Genomic DNA, 20,363 nt, shown 5'->3' on the forward strand with positions numbered 1-20,363 from the left:
AACAAGTAACTTCCCATTTATATGATGACACAATTCAAGTAAATAATGAAGCAACTTGAAGTTTATTAGTTCATATTTTTTATTTAACCAGGTAGGCCAGTTGAGAACAAGTTCTCATTTACAACTGCGACCTGGCCAAGATAAAGCAAAGCAGTGCGACACAAACAACTACACAGAGTTACACAATGTATAAACAAACGTACAGTCAATAACACAATAGAAAAATCTATATACAGTGTGTGCAAATGTAGTAAGATTAGGGAGGTACGGCAATAAATAGGCCATAGTGACGAAATAATTACAATTGAGCAATTAACCACGGGAGTGTTCATAAACATGAAGTGGACTTGGACGCGCATTAAGAAGGATTACCAACCATATCGTCACTCAAATGCTTATGCTTAGCTTCTGAAAGTGGGCATCTCAACTGAGATAAAAACACAGTACACAATCAGTGACAGACAGGAAGAGTTCCAATGCGAGGGAGAACAAGGGTTGGGTTGGGATCACTATCTGACTTTTTTTCCCCCCCATTTGCTACTAGATGCCAAAACGCCTCTAGATGCCAATCTACCGTATTGTGATATCCTGGAGCTGAGATGGAGCTGGAACAGACAGAGTGATGTCACTGAACTCCTAAAACTAAAATACCAATACACCAGAGGCTACACACAGATAGAGAGATACAGAAATAGATAAATAGAAAGAGAGAGAGAAATGGTGAGTGTTTGAAAGAGAGAGAGAGATGGGGGGGGCTCCCAGTCGAGCAGGGTAGGCAGCACACAGGCAGGCAGAAGTTTTACAACAGAGAGAAACGGAGGAACCATTGGAAGGTATAATTATACAAAACTACAGGCAACAGGATAGCAGTGTCTGGCTGCAGCAGCACCACAGAGGTTAGCTCAGTTCTCCAGTGTTTAATGGCAGTTAGTGGACAACAGATAGAAGCAGGAGAATCACAGTGAGCTTCTGACACATGGAAGCCATGGAGGTAAGTCTATCATGTCCTCTTTGTTAACTGAGGGGGGGGTTGTCAATTTGACTTTGTACCAAACCAAGCATAACACACGTTCAAAGGTGCTGACTGCTGGCATAAAAACATTTGAGGGGTAGCCTTCCTAACAGTCATATTAGAGTGTTTTTTCCTTTACCATCAAGGCTACGTGTACCTGTACAGTAACCCACATTTTGCAATGAACTCACACCATTGATGTCTTTCATTGGACACTTTGGTGTGTCAGATAATGCAGGCACCAGCTTATTTTTATTACTTTGAAGTCTGTCTGTGTATCTATCTGGTTGTGTGATTGTCTTTGAGAGCTTGAGTATGATCTGTGGTTCAAACTCTAACTTTCCACATCCTTCTGTCCACTGCTTACTGTGTGTTGTACAGGTACCACAGTCACTAATGTCCCTTATACGTTGATTAAAAGACAACTGTGTTTTAACAGTCCAAGTAGGTTGATTTGTACATTTTATACACTATCAGAATTAAGGCAAGAAGTTGAAAAAGAGTGAGGTTGTTTTCAGTTTGGCATGACTTATACGTGTTTTTTGGGCTACATATTTCTGAGCGGGAAGTGGTTTTGCAGGATGCTTCTGTTTCCTACACTTCCGCTTCTCAAAACAATGGTTGTCCAAAGAGAACAACAATAACCTCCATGTCATGAGCACAGCAGCTGTCAGTCATTTAATGGAGAGTTCTATGGAAGGGTCATATCAAATCCTTAGTGTTTGTTTACAGTAAAAAACAAAGGTCATATCAAATCCTTAGATCATTGAATTGACTCAGGTCCAATATATTTTATGAAACAAAATGTTGTCAGAAAAAATGTCCATTATTTCCACACAGGAGTTCAAACGAGGGAGATCTGATACTCTGGACATACAGTCAGAGGGTGAGGAGATGACCCCGGTTACCCTGGTAACCACAATGACCCCTGACACCGAGGTGAACTCTGAGCCTTCCCAGGCAGAGCTGGCTCAGTGTGAGGCGGAGGTCGGAACTCTACTCAGCATCATTGCTGAACTCAACAGGAAAATGGGCGCATTACAAGCACCAAGGTGTGTGTTAGAGAAAGAGAGAGAGAACATTCTTCATGGAGCTGTAAAATATCACTAGACTTGCCCTGAGCTGCTGGTTCATAGAAAGATGTACGTCTTTCCTCTTCAGTGATCCAGATGACCTTAAACCACAGGAGCCAGTCATCCTCCCTCCGGCTCCAGCCTCCCTGTCCAGCCCCCCTCCATCCCTCTGCAACCCAGAGAAACACACTGGCACCGCATCTAAAGCCCCAGTAACCAACAGAGGTTGGCATAGGCTCCATGGCATGACTTCACAATTCACAATACCCACACATCCATCTCTCTCTCTGTGTGTGTGCTGTGCTTTGTGGCAATGAACAGAAAGGGATGATGGTTGTAGTTCTGGCTACTGTGCCAGACCAAACATAATCTATTTGTGTGTCCAAAGAAAAGAACAGCCTCTATCATTTGGGAGGTTTTCATTTTCTTGGTAATACGCCTGTTTTTGTTTCTTGGTCATGATCTTCTGAATGCTCGTTTAGATACAGTAGAAAGCGTTCATTCTTGTTTCAGTTTACCCATATTCTAACTTCATCCCCAGGCTCAGTTTACCCATATCATAACCTCTTCCCCAGACTCAGTTTACCCATATCCTAACCTCATCCCCAGGCTCAGTTTACCCATATCATAACCTCATCCCCAGGCTCAGTTTACCCATATCATAACCTCATCCCCAGGCTCAGTTTACCCATATCACAACCTCATCCCCAGGCTCTGTTTACCCATATCCTAACATCATCCCCAGGCTCAGTTTACCCATATCCTAACCTCATCCCCAGGCTCTGTTTACCCATATCCTAACCTCATCCCCAGGCTCAGTTTACCCATATCCTAACCTCATCCCCAGGCTCAGTTTACCCATATCCTAACCTCATCCCCAGGCTCAGTCTACCCATATCCTAACCTCATCCCCAGGCTCAGTTTACCCATATCCTAACCTCATCCCCAGGCTCAATTGTTTGCTACTGCAGAGCTGCCTGGGGACGGGATTACCAATATCCAAATGTTAGCAGTTGACTACAAAGAGTAGACAATCAGTACGTTAACCACATCCTTTCACAACATTTATAATGAATAGAATATATAGACTTTCTTAACGGTGTACAGATCTTTAGTGATGACCGTAATAGCGTGTCTGCTCTGTGTTGTCCTGCAGAGGGTAGTGGTGAAGTATGGTCAGAACTCCAGGGAGTCATGTCTGTTCTGGAGGGTTCCATTAACACCAGGAGGGCCTGGGCTGCCTCTCACACTGCCTGTGGGCAGGACGGACAGATGGAACACCTCACAGCCGCCAGGGACAGCTGGGTACAAGTCACACAGGTGAGACACGGTCACAATGTCAGGTGACAAGGAATGATGTGACATCATTTTTTATTACCATGTAACAAGCTAGTTGGAATAACTCTTTATCAATGTGAACTATATTTAAACTTGTAACTTTATTTTTTACACACTAACAGGATATTTTCGAAACACAGGCTACAGTGCAGTAACTACCAGTTGAGTGACCTATGTAGGCTAATTACCACGTGGGCCTCAAAACCTAATTACCCTGGAATCATGCCTAACTAATTAAGTTATGTGTGACCTCAAACCTCTCCCCAGGTCTTAGAGGAGATGGAGAGAGAGTTTGGGATCTCGTACCCGTCTGGTCTGCCCCCCGAGGAGCGTCAGCAATACCAGAAGGACATCCTGGCACTTCACCAGCGGAACTGTGACCTGCGCAGCAGCCTACAAAGCAGACAGGAAGAACTAGAGGGGGCAAAGGTCACGGTGGGAGACATAGAGGTTGAGAGGAACAGTCTACATGAGAGGGTAGGTGGAAGTGCAACAGGCTACATCTCAATAATCCTAGATCTAAAAGGATTTGTGTAATCAGTTTGGTGAAAACTCCACAAACTAGCCAATCAGAGCTAGGGAGAGCTATGACCATACAGTTTACTGTGTCTTTCTGATCTAGCATCATAATGCTTTGGCTGAAACCACAATGGTCAAACTATGTCTGTCTGCTGGCGAATGGCTAAACTCTCTTTGTCTATGGGTCTGGTGCCAGTTACTGGGCCTCCATAAGGCGTGGCGATCAGGCAGCCTCTCTCCTCCCTACAGCTCCTCAGGGAGCTCCAGTGGTGTGGTTCTGAGTCCTGGCTGGGCCTCCCCTGGTTCCCCTGGTTCCCCTTCATTCCTTGGCTCTCCTCCCTTCCCCGGGTCACCTCTGTTCCTCAGAAGACCCATCGCCATGGGGATCTTCCCGGCCCTCTCTACTGGGGGGGACATATCCTCCTCGGCCTCTCCATCACCCTCCCCCTGGCCTGGGAGTGTCCCACAAGGCAGCCCCTGTCGTAGCCCCAGCCCCAGCATCAGCCTGGAGGGTGAGACAGACAGACTACAGAGGTACGTACAACTGAGAGGGTTAAATGACAGATTTACAACATGGAATAGATCCCAGATCTGCTGGTGTGGGTCAATGTTTCCCAGGTGGTGTGTTGTGTCGTGTGTTGTGTGTTGTTGTGTGTTGTTGTGTGGTGTGTTGTTGTGTGTTGTTGTGTGGTGTGTGTTGTGTGTCGTGGCCTTGACCTCCCTCGTTAACCACCACAGGTGTATAGAAAGGCTGAAGGCCCGGAACGAGCGTCTGACTGCAGCTCTGGACAAGAGAAAGGGAGAGTCTGAGCTGATCAGTATGACGCTCAGCAGACACGAAGCTGACAGCACAGCCCTGCAGATGGCTCTCCAATACTGGTACAGACACACACATGGCTATATACAGGAAGTAGAAAATAACATGACTATATACAGGGAGTAGAAAATAACATGGCTATATACAGAAAGTAGAAAATAACATGGCTATATACAGAAAGTAGAAAATAACATGGCTATATACAGAAAGTAGAAAATAACATGGCTATATACAGGAAGTAGAACATAACATGGCTATATACAGGAAGTAGAAATTAACATGGCTATACACAGGAAGTAGAAAATAACATGGCTATATACAGGAAGTAGAACATAACATGCCTATATACAGGAAGTAGAAAAATCGAGTCCATGTGAAGGGGGAGGGGAGGTAATTGAGGTAGCTATGTACATGACTAGGCAACAAGATAGATAATAAACAGTAGCAGCAGTGTATGTGGTGAGGGCGAAAGTGTGTGTGAGTCAGTATACATGTGTACGTGTACGTGTTAAGTGTGTGCATGCGTTTGTAGTCAGTATGTGTGTGTTGAGGTGCCAGTGTAAGTATGTGTCAGTGTGTGGGTAGAGTCCAGTGTGTATCAGTGTGTGGGTAGAGTCCAGTGTGTATCAGTGTGTGGGTAGAGTCCAGTGTGTGTCAGTGTGTGGGTAGAGTCCAGTGTGTGTCAGTGTGTGGGTAGAGTCCAGTGTGTGGGTAGAGTCCAGTGTGTGTCAGTGTGTGGGTAGAGTCCAGTGTGTATCAGTGTGTGGGTAGAGTCCAGTGTGTGTCAGTGTGTGGGTAGAGTCCAGTGTGTGGGTAGAGTCCAGTGTGTGTCAGTGTGTGGGTAGGTCCAGTGTGTGGGTAGAGTCCAGTGTGTGTCAGTGTGTGGGTAGAGTCCAGTGTGTATCAGTGTGTGGGTAGAGTCCAGTGTGTGTCAGTGTGTGGGTAGAGTCCAGTGTGTGTCAGTGTGTGGGTAGAGTCCAGTATGTGTCAGTGTGTGGGTAGAGTCCAGTGTGTGTCAGTGTGTGGGTAGAGTCCAGTGTGTGGGTAGAGTCCAGTGTGTGTCAGTGTGTGGGTAGAGTCCAGTGTGTGTCAGTGTGTGGGTAGAGTCCAGTGTGTGGGTAGAGTCCAGTGTGTGTCAGTGTGTGGGTAGAGTCCAGTGTGTGGGTAGAGTCCAGTGTGTGTCAGTGTGTGGGTAGAGTCCAGTGTGTGGGTAGAGTCCAGTGTGTGTCAGTGTGTGGGTAGAGTCCAGTGTGTGGGTAGAGTCCAGTATGTGTCAGTGTGTGGGTAGAGTCCAGTGTGTGTCAGTGTGTGGGTAGAGTCCAGTGTGTGTCAGTGTGTGGGTAGAGTCCAGTGTGTGTCAGTGTGTGGGTAGAGTCCAGTGTGTGTCAGTGTGTGGGTAGAGTCCAGTGTGTGTCAGTGTGTGGGTAGAGTCCAGTGTGTGGGTAGAGTCCAGTGTGTGGTGTGTGGGTAGAGTCCAGTGTGTGTCAGTGTGTGGGTAGAGGCCAGTATGTGTCAGTGTGTGGGTAGAGTCCAGTATGTGTCAGTGTGTGGGTAGAGTCCAGTGTGTGTCAGTGTGTGGGTAGAGTGCAGTGTGTGGGTAGAGTCCAGTGTGTGTCAGTGTGTGTGTCGAGTCCAGTCTGTGTCAGTGTGTGGGTAGAGGCCAGTATGTGTCAGTGTGTGGGTAGAGTCCAGTATGTGTCAGTGTGTGGGTAGAGTCCAGTGTGTGTCAGTGTGTGGGTAGAGTGCAGTGTGTGGGTAGAGTCCAGTGTGTGTCAGTGTGTGTGTCGAGTCCAGTCTGTGTCAGTGTGTGGGTCGAGTCCAGTGTGTGTCAGTGTGTGACACCGCCTGGTATATAGATCCTGGATGGCAGGGAGCTCGGCCCCAGTGATGGGCGGGGCCGTAACCTCTGTAGCGCCTTGCAGTTGTCCTACCAAGTGGGTATGCAGCTAGTCAAGATGTTCTCATTGATGCAGCTGTCTATGTGTTTGAGGATGTGAGGGCCCATGTCAAATCTTTTCAGCCTCCCGAGGGGAACGAGGCGTTGTCGTGCCCTCTTCACAACTGTGTGGGCATTGTTCATTTCTCAGTGATGTGGACACCGAGGAATCTGTAAGACCCGCTCCACCACAGCACCATCGATGTGGACGAGGAGCGTGCTCGCCCCTACGTTTCCTGTAGTCCACGATCAGCTCCTTTGTCTTGCTGACGTTGAGGGAGAGGTTGTTGTACTGACACCACACTGCCAGGTCTCTGACCTCCTCCCTGTAGGCTGCCTCTTCGTCATCGGTGATCAGTCCTACCGCCGGTCGTGTCATCAGCGAACTTGATGATGGTGTTTGGAGTCAGTCGTACGCTACGTCGTAGCACTTAATCTCGTCCGACCGACGGGCTCTTTCTCTATCGAACATGAATATGTGGTAGCAATTGAGCCTGGGGATGAAGTCATGTAACCCTGTAACCTACACGTGTGTTAAATGTACAAACATTCCGTGATGACACCTGTTTCTCTATGACCATGTGCTCTGAGAGTGTTGTCCTGCTGCTGTATATGAAATGTTTTCCCTGTTTGATCGACAGCGAGGAGTGCGAGGAGGCCTACAGTGAGTTACTGTCTGTGTACGAGGGCAGGAGACAGCAGGTCATACCACACTGGAGACACATAGCAGGTGGCTAAATCACACACACACACGCCTCAACTACTCTTTATGGAAAAGACACAAACACATTTGCAGTTTGCACACACACCCACACCCACACCCACACACACACACACACACACACACACACATACACACACACACACTCATAACAGTTAATTCCTCTTCCCAGGCCCGGTCATGGAGAGTCAGCAGCCCAACAGTCCCAGGCCGTCCCTTAGGAGTCTAAGAACTGAGGAGTTGTCAACCTCCTTCTCAACACCAGGGGGTGCTGTTGAGACAGAAACACACATCCAGACCAGGTTCCATCTCTATTATACAGCCAGGTCTGTCTGTGGCAGATCAAATAGCATCTTCTGACTATAATAGAAAAACTGTTTTGTCCACATCTCCCTTTGGCTTCATGCAATAACATTGACAAACACTTAAAACTGAAACAACATCAAAACATTGTCTGATAAAACACAGCCTACTTTCACCACAGGGGGTCCGAGGTAGAGGGGTGCGAGGCGGACATTCGGGAGCGTATCGAGCGGTTGAAGCAGGACAGGGCAGCAGTGTGTGTCCCTAAGCCAGGGCCTGGGGGAGAGGGGAATCTTAGCCCAGATACAGGCACCCTGGCTGGGCTCAGAGGGACCCGTGGAGGACAAGGGGCCCAGGACACCTCCAACCCCCAGAGCACCAAGAGAGAGAAGGCTGTTCTGCTCTATGACCTGGTCACTGTCAGGGTGGGTGATATATATTGTACTATATACTCTACTGTACTGTTTCGGCTTTACATTCAATTCATTAAATATTAATCTGAATACTAGAATTATGGACATACTATTTCTGTAGTAAATTTCAACAGTATAACAATAACTTTGATTATCCAACAGTATAACAATAACTTTGATAGATACATGTCTGTGTATAGTTTTGACCAAAGAGAGAAACAATGACTGTCTTTTTTGTTTTACAATAAGCAACTACACAGAGATGAAGATATCAACATAATAATCATAGTGTAATGAGCATAGCCCAGAACCATGGTGAGGAATCAGAATAATCATAGTGTAATGAGCATAGCCCAGAACCATGGTGAGGAATCAGAATAATCATAGTGTAATGAGCATAGCCCAGAACCATGGTGAGGAATCAGAATAATCATAGTGTAATGAGCATAGCCCAGAACCATGGTGAGGAATCAGAATAATCATAGTGTAATGAGCATAGCCCAGAACCATGGTGAGGAATCAGAATAATCATAGTGTAATGAGCATAGCCCAGAACCATGGTGAGGAATCAGAATAATCATAGTGTAATGAGCATAGCCCAGAACCATGGTGAGGAATCAGAATAATCATAGTGTAATGAGCATAGCCACGAACCATGGTGAGGAATCAGAATAATCATAGTGTAATGAGCGTAGCCCAGAACGATGGTGAGGAATCAGAATAATCATAGTGTAATGAGCATAGCCCAGAACCATGGTGTGGAATCAGAATAATCATAGTGTAATGAGCATAGCCCAGAAACATGGTGAGGAATCAGAATAATCATAGTGTAATGAGCATAGCCCAGAACCATGGTGTGGAATCAGAATAATCATAGTGTAATGAGCATAGCCCAGAACCATGGTGAGGAATCAGAATAATCATAGTGTAATGAGCATAGCCCAGAACCATGGTGTGGAATCAGAATAATCATAGTGTAATGAGCATAGCCCAGAACCATGGTGAGGAATCAGAATAATCAGTGTAATGAGCATAGCCCAGAACCATGGTGAGGAATCAGAATAATCATAGTGTAATGAGCATAGCCCAGAACCATGGTGAGGAATCAGAATAATCATAGTGTAATGAGCATAGCCCAGAACCATGGTGAGGAATCAGAATAATCATAGTGTAATGAGCATAGCCCAGAACCATGGTGAGGAATCAGAATAATCATAGTGTAATGAGCATAGCCCAGAACCATGGTGAGGAATCAGAATAATCATAGTGTAATGAGCATAGCCACGAACCATGGTGAGGAATCAGAATAATCATAGTGTAATGAGCGTAGCCCAGAACCATGGTGAGGAATCAGAATAATCATAGTGTAATGAGCATAGCCCAGAACCATGGTGTGGAATCAGAATAATCATAGTGTAATGAGCATAGCCCAGAACCATGGTGAGGAATCAGAATAATCATAGTGTAATGAGCATAGCCCAGAACCATTGTGTGGAATCAGAATAATCATAGTGTAATGAGCATAGCCCAGAACCATGGTGAGGAATCAGAATAATCATAGTGTAATGAGCATAGCCCAGAACCATGGTGAGGAATCAGAATAATCATAGTGTAATGAGCATAGCCCAGAACCATGGTGAGGAATCAGAATAATCATAGTGTAATGAGCAAAGCCCAGAACCATGGTGAGGAATCAGAATAATCATAGTGTAATGAGCATAGCCCAGAACCATGGTGAGGAATCAGAATAATCAGTGTAATGAGCATAGCCCAGAACCATGGTGAGGAATCAGAATAATCAGTGTAATGAGCATAGCCCAGAACCATTGTGAGGAATCAGAATAATCATAGTGTAATGAGCATAGCCCAGAACCATGGTGAGGAATCAGAATAATCATAGTGTAATGAGCAAAGCCCAGAACCATGGTGAGGAATCAAAATAATCATAGTGTAATGAGCATAGCCCAGAACAATGGTGAGGAATCAGAATAATCAGTGTAATGAGCATAGCCCAGAACCATGGTGAGGAATCAGAATAATCATAGTGTAATGAGCATAGCCCAGAACCATGGTGAGGAATCAGAATAATCATAGTGTAATGAGCATAGCCCAGAACCATGGTGAGGAATCAGAATAATCATAGTGTAATGAGCATAGCCCAGAACCATGGTGAGGAATCAGAATAATCATAGTGTAATGAGCATAGCCCAGAACCATGGTGTGGAATCAGAATAATCATAGTGTAATGAGCATAGCCCAGAACCATGGTGAGGAATCAGAATAATCATAGTGTAATGAGCATAGCCCAGAACCATGGTGTGGAATCAGAATAATCATAGTGTAATGAGCATAGCCCAGAACCATGGTGAGGAATCAGAATAATCATAGTGTAATGAGCATAGCCCAGAACCATGGTGTGGAATCAGAATAATCATAGTGTAATGAGCATAGCCCAGAACCATGGTGAGGAATCAGAATAATCATAGTGTAATGAGCATAGCCCAGAACCATGGTGAGGAATCAGAATAATCATAGTGTAATGAGCATAGCCCAGAACCATGGTGAGGAATCAGAATAATCATAGTGTAATGAGCATAGCCCAGAACCATGGTGAGGAATCAGAATAATCATAGTGTAATGAGCATAGCCCAGAACCATGGTGAGGAATCAGAATAATCATAGTGTAATGAGCATAGCCCAGAACCATGGTGTGGAATCAGAATAATCATAGTGTAATGAGCATAGCCCAGAACCATGGTGAGGAATCAGAATAATCATAGTGTAATGAGCATAGCCCAGAACCATGGTGTGGAATCAGAATAATCATAGTGTAATGAGCATAGCCCAGAACCATGGTGAGGAATCAGAATAATCATAGTGTAATGAGAACCATAGCCCAGAACCATGGTGAGGAATCAGAATAATCATAGTGTAATGAGCATAGCCCAGAACCATGGTGAGGAATCAGAATAATCATAGTGTAATGAGCATAGCCCAGAACCATGGTGAGGAATCAGAATAATCATAGTGTAATGAGCATAGCCCAGAACCATGGTGAGGAATCAGAATAATCATAGTGTAATGAGCATAGCCCAGAACCATGGTGAGGAATCAGAATAATCATAGTGTAATGAGCATAGCCCAGAACCATGGTGAGGAATCAGAATAATCATAGTGTAATGAGCATAGCCCAGAACCATGGTGAGGAATCAGAATAATCATAGTGTAATGAGCATAGCCCAGAACCATGGTGAGGAATCAGAATAATCATAGTGTAATGAGCATAGCCCAGAACCATGGTGAGGAATCAGAATAATCATAGTGTAATGAGCATAGCCCAGAACCATGGTGAGGAATCAGAATAATCATAGTGTAATGAGCATAGCCCAGAACCATGGTGAGGAATCAGAATAATCATAGTGTAATGAGCATAGCCCAGAACCATGGTGAGGAATCAGAATAATCATAGTGTAATGAGCATAGCCCAGAACCATGGTGAGGAATCAGAATAATCATAGTGTAATGAGCATAGCCCAGAACCATGGTGAGGAATCAGAATAATCATAGTGTAATGAGCATAGCCCAGAACCATGGTGAGGAATCAGAATAATCATAGTGTAATGAGCATAGCCCAGAACCATGGTGAGGAATCAGAATAATCATAGTGTAATGAGCATAGCCCCAGAACCATGGTGAGGAATCCAGAATAAATCATAGTGTAATGAGCATAGCCCAGAACCATGGTGAGGAATCAGAATAATCATAGTGTAATGAGCATAGCCCAGAACCATGGTGAGGAATCAGAATAATCATAGTGTAATGAGCATAGCCCAGAACCATGGTGAGGAATCAGGAATCAGAATAATCATAATCATAGTGTAATGAGCATAGCCCAGAACCATGGTGAGGAATCAGAATAATCATAGTGTAATGAGCATAGCCCAGAACCATGGTGAGGAATCAGAATAATCATAGTGTAATGAGCATAGCCCAGAACCATGGTGAGGAATCAGAATAATCATAGTGTAATGAGCATAGCCCAGAACCATGGTGAGGAATCAGAATAATCATAGTGTAATGAGCATAGCCCAGAACCATGGTGAGGAATCAGAATAATCATAGTGTAATGAGCATAGCCCAGAACCATGGTGAGGAATCAGAATAATCATAGTGTAATGAGCATAGCCCAGAACCATGGTGAGGAATCAGAATAATCATAGTGTAATGAGCATAGCCCAGAACCATGGTGAGGAATCAGAATAATCATAGTGTAATGAGCATAGCCCAGAACCATGGTGAGGAATCAGAATAATCATAGTGTAATGAGCATGAGCATAGCCCAGAACCATGGTGAGGAATCAGAATAATCATAGTGTAATGAGCATAGCCCAGAACCATGGTGAGGAATCAGAATAATCATAGTGTAATGAGCATAGCCCAGAACCATGGTGAGGAATCAGAATAATCATAATGTAAATGAGCATAGCCCAGAACCATGGTGAGGAATCAGAATAATCATAGTGTAATGAGCATAGCCCAGAACCATGGTGAGGAATCAGAATAATCATAGTGTAATGAGCATAGCCCAGAACCATGGTGAGGAATCAGAATAATCATAGTGTAATGAGCATAGCCCAGAACCATGGTGAGGAATCAGAATAATCATAGTGTAATGAGCATAGCCCAGAACCATGGTGAGGAATCAGAATAATCATAGTGTAATGAGCATAGCCCAGAACCATGGTGAGGAATCAGAATAATCATAGTGTAATGAGCATAGCCCAGAACCATGGTGAGGAATCAGAATAATCATAGTGTAATGAGCATAGCCCAGAACCATGGTGAGGAATCAGAATAATCATAGTGTAATGAGCATAGCCCAGAACCATGGTGAGGAATCAGAATAATCATAGTGTAATGAGCATAGCCCAGAACCATGGTGAGGAATCAGAATAATCATAGTGTAATGAGCATAGCCCAGAACCATGGTGAGGAATCAGAATAATCATAGTGTAATGAGCATAGCCCAGAACCATGGTGAGGAATCAGAATAATCATAGTGTAATGAGCATAGCCCAGAACCATGGTGAGGAATCAGAATAATCATAGTGTAATGAGCATAGCCCAGAACCATGGTGAGGAATCAGAATAATCATAGTGTAATGAGCATAGCCCAGAACCATGGTGAGGAATCAGAATAATCATAGTGTAATGAGCATAGCCCAGAACCATGGTGAGGAATCAGAATAATCATAGTGTAATGAGCATAGCCCAGAACCATGGTGAGGAATCAGAATAATCATAGTGTAATGAGCAGAATAATCATAGCCCAGAACCATGGTGGAATAATCATAGAATCAGAATAATCATAGTGTAATGAGCATGCCCAGGAATCAGAATAATCATAGTGTAATGAGCATAGCCCAGAACCATGGTGAGGAATCAGAATAATCATAGTGTAATGAGCATAGCCCAGAACCATGGTGAGGAATCAGAATAATCATAGTGTAATGAGCATAGCCCAGAACCATGGTGAGGAATCAGAATAATCATAGTGTAATGAGCATAGCCCAGAACCATGGTGAGGAATCAGAATAATCATAGTGTAATGAGCATAGCCCAGAACCATGGTGAGGAATCAGAATAATCATAGTGTAATGAGCATAGCCCAGAACCATGGTGAGGAATCAGAATAATCATAGTGTAATGAGCATAGCCCAGAACCATGGTGAGGAATCAGAATAATCATAGTGTAATGAGCATAGCCCAGAACCATGGTGAGGAATCAGAATAATCATAGTGTAATGAGCATAGCCCAGAACCATGGTGAGGAATCAGAATAATCATAGTGTAATGAGCATAGCCCAGAACCATGGTGTGGAATCAGAATAATCATAGTGTAATGAGCATAGCCCAGAACCATGGTGAGGAATCAGAATAATCATAGTGTAATGAGCATAGCCCAGAACCATGGTGAGGAATCAGAATAATCAATAATCATAGTGTAATGAGCATAGCCCAGAACCATGGTGAGGAATCAGAATAATCATAGTGTAATGAGCATAGCCCAGAACCATGGTGAGGAATCAGAATAATCATAGTGTAATGAGCATAGCCCAGAACCATGGTGAGGAATCAGAATAATCATAGTGTAATGAGCATAGCCCAGAACCATGGTGAGGAATCAGAATAATCATAGTGTAATGAGCATAGCCCAGAACCATGGTGAGGAATCAGAATAATCATAGTGTAATGAGCATAGCCCAGAACCATGGTGAGGAATCAGAATAATCATAGTGTAATGAGCATAGCCCAGAACCATGGTGAGGAATCAGAATAATCATAGTGTAATGAGCATAGCCCAGAACCATGGTGAGGAATCAGAATAATCATAGTGTAATGAGCATAGCCCAGAACCATGGTGAGGAATCAGAATAATCATAGTGTAATGAGCATAGCCCAGAACCATGGTGAGGAATCAGAATAATCATAGTGTAATGAGCATAGCCCAGAACCATGGTGAGGAATCAGAATAATCATAGTGTAATGAGCATAGCCCAGAACCATGGTGAGGAATCAGAATAATCATAGTGTAATGAGCATAGCCCAGAACCATGGTGAGGAATCAGAATAATCATAGTGTAATGAGCATAGCCCAGAACCATGGTGAGGAATCAGAATAATCATAGTGTAATGAGCATAGCCCAGAACCATGGTGAGGAATCAGAATAATCATAGTGTAATGAGCATAGCCCAGAACCATGGTGTGGAATCAGAATAATCATAGTGTAATGAGCATAGCCCAGAACCATGGTGAGGAATCAGAATAATCATAGTGTAATGAGCATAGCCCAGAACCATGGTGAGGAATCAGAATAATCATAGTGTAATGAATAAGCATAGCCCAGAACCATGGTGAGGAATCAGAATAATCATAGTGTAATGAGCATAGCCCAGAACCATGGTGTGGAATCAGAATAATCATAGTGTAATGAGCATAGCCCAGAACCATGGTGAGGAATCAGAATAATCATAGTGTAATGAGCATAGCCCAGAACCATGGTGAGGAATCAGAATAATCATAGTGTAATGAGCATAGCCCAGAACCATGGTGAGGAATCAGAATAATCATAGTGTAATGAGCATAGCCCAGAACCATGGTGAGGAATCAGAATAATCATAGTGTAATGAGCATAGCCCAGAACCATGGTGAGGAATCAGAATAATCATAGTGTAATGAGCATAGCCCAGAACCATGGTGAGGAATCAGAATAATCATAGTGTAATGAGCATAAGCCCAGAACCATGGTGAGGAATCAGAATAATCATAGTGTAATGAGCATAGCCCAGAACCATGGTGAGGAATCAGAATAATCAGTGTAATGAGCATAGCCCAGAACCATGGTGTAATGAGCATAGCCCAGAACCATGGTGAGGAATCAGAATAATCATAGTGTAATGAGCATAGCCCAGAACCATGGTGAGGAATCAGAATAATCATAGTGTAATGAGCATAGCCCAGAACCATGGTGAGGAATCAGAATAATCATAGTGTAATGAGCATAGCCCAGAACCATGGTGAGGAATCAGAATAATCATAGTGTAATGAGCATAGCCCAGAACCATGGTGAGGAATCAGAATAATCATAGTGTAATGAGCATAGCCCAGAACCATGGTGAGGAATCAGAATAATCATAGTGTAAATGAGCATAGTGTAATGAGCATAGCCCAGAACCATGGTGAGGAATCAGAATAATCATAGTGTAATGAGCATAGCCCAGAACCATGGTGAGGAATCAGAATAATCATAGTGTAATGAGCATAGCCCAGAACCATGGTGAGGAATCAGAATAATCATAGTGTAATGAGCATAGCCCAGAACCATGGTGAGGAATCAGAATAATCATAGTGTAATGAGAACCATAGCCCAGAATAATCATAGTGTAATGAGCATGGTGTGGAATCAGAATAATCATAGTGTAATGAGCATAGCCCAGAACCATGGTGTGGAATCAGAATAATCATAGTGTAATGAGCATAGCCCAGAACCATGGTGTGGAATCAGAATAATCATAGTGTAATGAGCATAGCCCAGAACCATGGTGTGGAATCAGAATAATCATAGTGTAATGAGCATAGCCCAGAACCATGGTGAGGAATCAGAATAATCATAGTGTAATGAGCATAGCCCAGAACCATGGTGAGGAATCAGAATAATCATGTGTGTAATGAGCATAGCCCAGAACCATGGTGAGGAATCAGAATAATCATAGTGTAATGAGCATAGCCCAGAACCATGGTGAGGAATCAGAATAATCATAGTGTAATGAGCATAGCCCAGAACCATGGTGAGGAATCAGAATAATCATAGTGTAATGAGCATAGCCCAGAACCATGGTGAGGAATCAGAATAATCATAGTGTAATGAGCATAGCCCAGAACCATGGTGAGGAATCAGAATAATCATAGTGTAATGAGCATAGCCCAGAACCATGGTGAGGAATCAGAATAATCATAGTGTAATGTAAACCATGAGCATAGCCCAGAACCATGGTGAGGAATCAGAATAATCATAGTGTAATGAGCATAGCCCAGAACCATGGTGAGGAATCAGAATAATCATAGTGTAATGAGCATAGCCCAGAACCATGGTGAGGAATCAGAATAATCATAGTGTAATGAGCATAGCCCAGAACCATGGTGAGGAATCAGAATAATCATAGTGTAATGAGCATAGCCCAGAACCATGGTGAGGAATCAGAATAATCATAGTGTAATGAGCATAGCCCAGAACCATGGTGAGGAATCAGAATAATCATAGTGTAATGAGCATAGCCCAGAACCATGGTGAGGAATCAGAATAATCATAGTGTAATGAGCATAGCCCAGAACCATGGTGAGGAATCAGAATAATCATAGTGTAATGAGCATAGCCCAGAACCATGGTGAGGAATCAGAATAATCATAGTGTAATGAGCATAGCCCAGAACCATGGTGAGGAATCAGAATAATCATAGTGTAATGAGCATAGCCCAGAACCATGGTGAGGAATCAGAATAATCATAGTGTAATGAGCATAGCCCAGAACCATGGTGTGGAATCAGAATAATCATAGTGTAATGACCATAGCCCAGAACCATGGTGAGTAATCAGAATAATCATAGTGTAATGAGCATAGCCCAGAACCATAGTGAGGAATCAGAATAATCATAGTGTAATGAGCATAGCCCAGAACCATGGTGAGGAATCAGAATAATCATAGTGTAATGAGCATAGCCCAGAACCATGGTGAGGAATCAGAATAATCATAGTGTAATGATTATAGCCCAGAACCATGGTGAGGAATCAGAATAATCATAGTGTAATGAGCATAGCCCAGAACCATGGTGAGGAATCAGAATAATCATAGTGTAATGAGCATAGCCCAGAACCATGGTGAGGAATCAGAATAATCATAGTGTAAATGAATAATCATAGTGTAGAACCATGGTGTGGAATCAGAATAATCATAGTGTAATGAGCATAGCCCAGAACCATGGTGAGGAATCAGAATAATCATAGTGTAATGAGCATAGCCCAGAACCATGGTGAGGAATCAGAATAATCATAGTGTAATGAGCATAGCCCAGAACCATGGTGAGGAATCAGAATAATCATAGTGTAATGAGCAAAGCCCAGAACCATGGTGAGGAATCAGAATAATCATAGTGTAATGAGCATAGCCCAGAACCATGGTGAGGAATCAGAATAATCATAGTGTAATGAGCAAAGCCCAGAACCATGGTGAGGAATCAGAATAATCATAGTGTAATGAGCATAGCCCAGAACCATGGTGAGAATAATCATAGAATCAGAATAATCATAGTGTAATGAGCAAAGCCCAGAACCATGGTGAGGAATCAGAATAATCAGTGTAATGAGCATAGCCCAGAACCATGGTGAGGAATCAGAATAATCATAGTGTAATGAGCATAGCCCAGAACCATGGTGAGGAATCAGAATAATCATAGTGTAATGAGCATAGCCCAGAACCATGGTGAGGAATCAGAATAATCATAGTGTAATGAGCATAGCCCAGAACCATGGTGAGGAATCAGAATAATCATAGTGTAATGAGCATAGCCCAGAACCATGGTGTGGAATCAGAATAATCATAGTGTAATGAGCATAGCCCATGGTGTGGAATCAGAATAATCATAGTGTAATGAGCATAGCCCAGAGCCATGGTGAGGAATCAGAATAATCATAGTGTAATGAGCATAGCCCAGAACCATGGTGAGGAATCAGAATAATCATAGTGTAATGAGCATAGCCCAGAACCATGGTGAGGAATCAGAATAATCATAGTGTAATGAGCATAGCCCAGAACCATGGTGTGGAATCAGAATAATCATAGTGTAATGAGCATAGCCCAGAACCATGGTGAGGAATCAGAATAATCAGTGTAATGAGCATAGCCCAGAACCATGGTGAGGAATCAGAATAATCATAGTGTAATGAGCATAGCCCAGAACCATGGTGAGGAATCAGAATAATCATAGTGTAATGAGCAAAGCCCAGAACCATGGTGAGGAATCAGAATAATCAGTGTAATGAGCATAGCCCAGAACCATGGTGAGGAATCAGAATAATCATAGTGTAATGAGCATAGCCCAGAACCATGGTGAGGAATCAGAATAATCATAGTGTAATGAGCATAGCCCAGAACCATGGTGAGGAATCAGAATAATCATAGTGTAATGAGCATAGCCCAGAACCATGGTGAGGAATCAGAATAATCATAGTGTAATGAGCATAGCCCAGAACCATGGTGAGGAATCAGAATAATCATAGTGTAATGAGCAAAGCCCAGAACCATGGTGAGGAATCAGAATAATCATAGTGTAATGAGCATAGCCCAGAACCATGGTGAGGAATCAGAATAATCATAGTGTAATGAGCATAGCCCAGAACCATGGTGAGGAATCAGAATAATCATAGTGTAATGAGCATAGCCCAGAACCATGGTGAGGAATCAGAATAATCATAGTGTAATGAGCATAGCCCAGAACCATGGTGAGGAATCAGAATAATCATAGTGTAATGAGCATAGCCCAGAACCATGGTGAGGAATCAGAATAATCATAGTGTAATGAGCATAGCCCAGAACAATGGTGAGGAATCAGAATAATCATAGTGTAATGAGCATAGCCCAGAACCATGGTGTGGAATCAGAATAATCATAGTGTAATGAGCATAGCCCAGAACCATGGTGTGGAATCAGAATATCATAGTGTAATGAGCATAGCCCAGAACCATGGTGAGGAATCAGAATAATCATAGTGTAATGAGCATAGCCCAGAACCATGGTGAGGAATCAGAATAATCATAGTGTAATGAGCATAGCCCAGAACCATGGTGAGGAATCAGAATAATCATAGTGTAATGAGCATAGCCCAGAACCATGGTGTGGAATCAGAATAATCATAGTGTAATGAGCATAGCCCAGAACCATGTAATGTGAGAACCATGGAATCAGAATAATCATAGTGTAATGAGCATAGCCCAGAACCATGGTGAAATCAGAATAATCATGGTGAGGAATCAGAATAATCATAGTGTAATGAGCAAAGCCCAGAACCATGGTGAGGAATCAAAATAATCATAGTGTAATGAGCATAGCCCAGAACCATGGTGAGGAATCAGAATAATCAGTGTAATGAGCATAGCCCAGAACCATGGTGAGGAATCAGAATAATCATAGTGTAATGAGCATAGCCCAGAACCATGGTGAGGAATCAGAATAATCATAGTGTAATGAGCAAAGCCCAGAACCATGGTGAGGAATCAAAATAATCATAGTGTAATGAGCATAGCCCAGAACAATGGTGAGGAATCAGAATAATCAGTGTAATGAGCATAGCCCAGAACCATGGTGAGGAATCAGAATAATCATAGTGTAATGAGCATAGCCCAGAACCATGGTGAGGAATCAGAATAATCAGTGTAATGAGCATAGCCCAGAACCATGGTGAGGAATCAGAATAATCATAGTGTAATGAGCATAGCCCAGAACCATGGTGAGGAATCAGAATAATCATAGTGTAATGAGCATAGCCCAGAACCATGGTGTGGAATCAGAATAATCATAGTGTAATGAGCATAGCCCAGAACCATGGTGAGGAATCAGAATAATCAGTGTAATGAGCATAGCCCAGAACCATGGTGAGGAATCAGAATAATCATAGTGT

At 43.3% G+C, this 20,363-nt stretch overlaps 1 protein-coding gene across 3 annotated transcripts in view; it reads left to right on the forward strand.

Moving 5' to 3' along the window:
* The first annotated feature begins 541 nt into the window (after window positions 1-541).
* ushbp1 (Usher syndrome 1C binding protein 1) overlaps window positions 542-20,363 on the forward strand; it is a 30,683-nt gene continuing 10,861 nt past the window's right edge. Inside the window, exons 1-10 of one of the 3 annotated variants that reach the window (XM_042322496.1) lie at window positions 543-991; window positions 1,853-2,064; window positions 2,174-2,310; window positions 3,242-3,405; window positions 3,691-3,900; window positions 4,139-4,476; window positions 4,681-4,821; window positions 7,337-7,425; window positions 7,589-7,742; window positions 7,901-8,144. In XM_042322496.1, coding sequence (XP_042178430.1) covers window positions 977-991; window positions 1,853-2,064; window positions 2,174-2,310; window positions 3,242-3,405; window positions 3,691-3,900; window positions 4,139-4,476; window positions 4,681-4,821; window positions 7,337-7,425; window positions 7,589-7,742; window positions 7,901-8,144 — 1,704 coding nt within the window. In that variant the 5' untranslated portion in view covers window positions 543-976. Of the gene's footprint in view, window positions 992-1,852; window positions 2,065-2,173; window positions 2,311-3,241; window positions 3,406-3,690; window positions 3,901-4,138; window positions 4,477-4,680; window positions 4,822-7,336; window positions 7,426-7,588; window positions 7,743-7,900; window positions 8,145-20,363 lie in introns of all 3 variants that reach the window. The other 2 variants (XM_042322497.1, XM_042322498.1) reach the window with 2 other exon arrangements.

Source organism: Oncorhynchus tshawytscha, linkage group LG05 (assembly GCF_018296145.1).
Source record: "Oncorhynchus tshawytscha isolate Ot180627B linkage group LG05, Otsh_v2.0, whole genome shotgun sequence".
Lineage (NCBI taxonomy): Eukaryota > Metazoa > Chordata > Actinopteri > Salmoniformes > Salmonidae > Oncorhynchus > Oncorhynchus tshawytscha.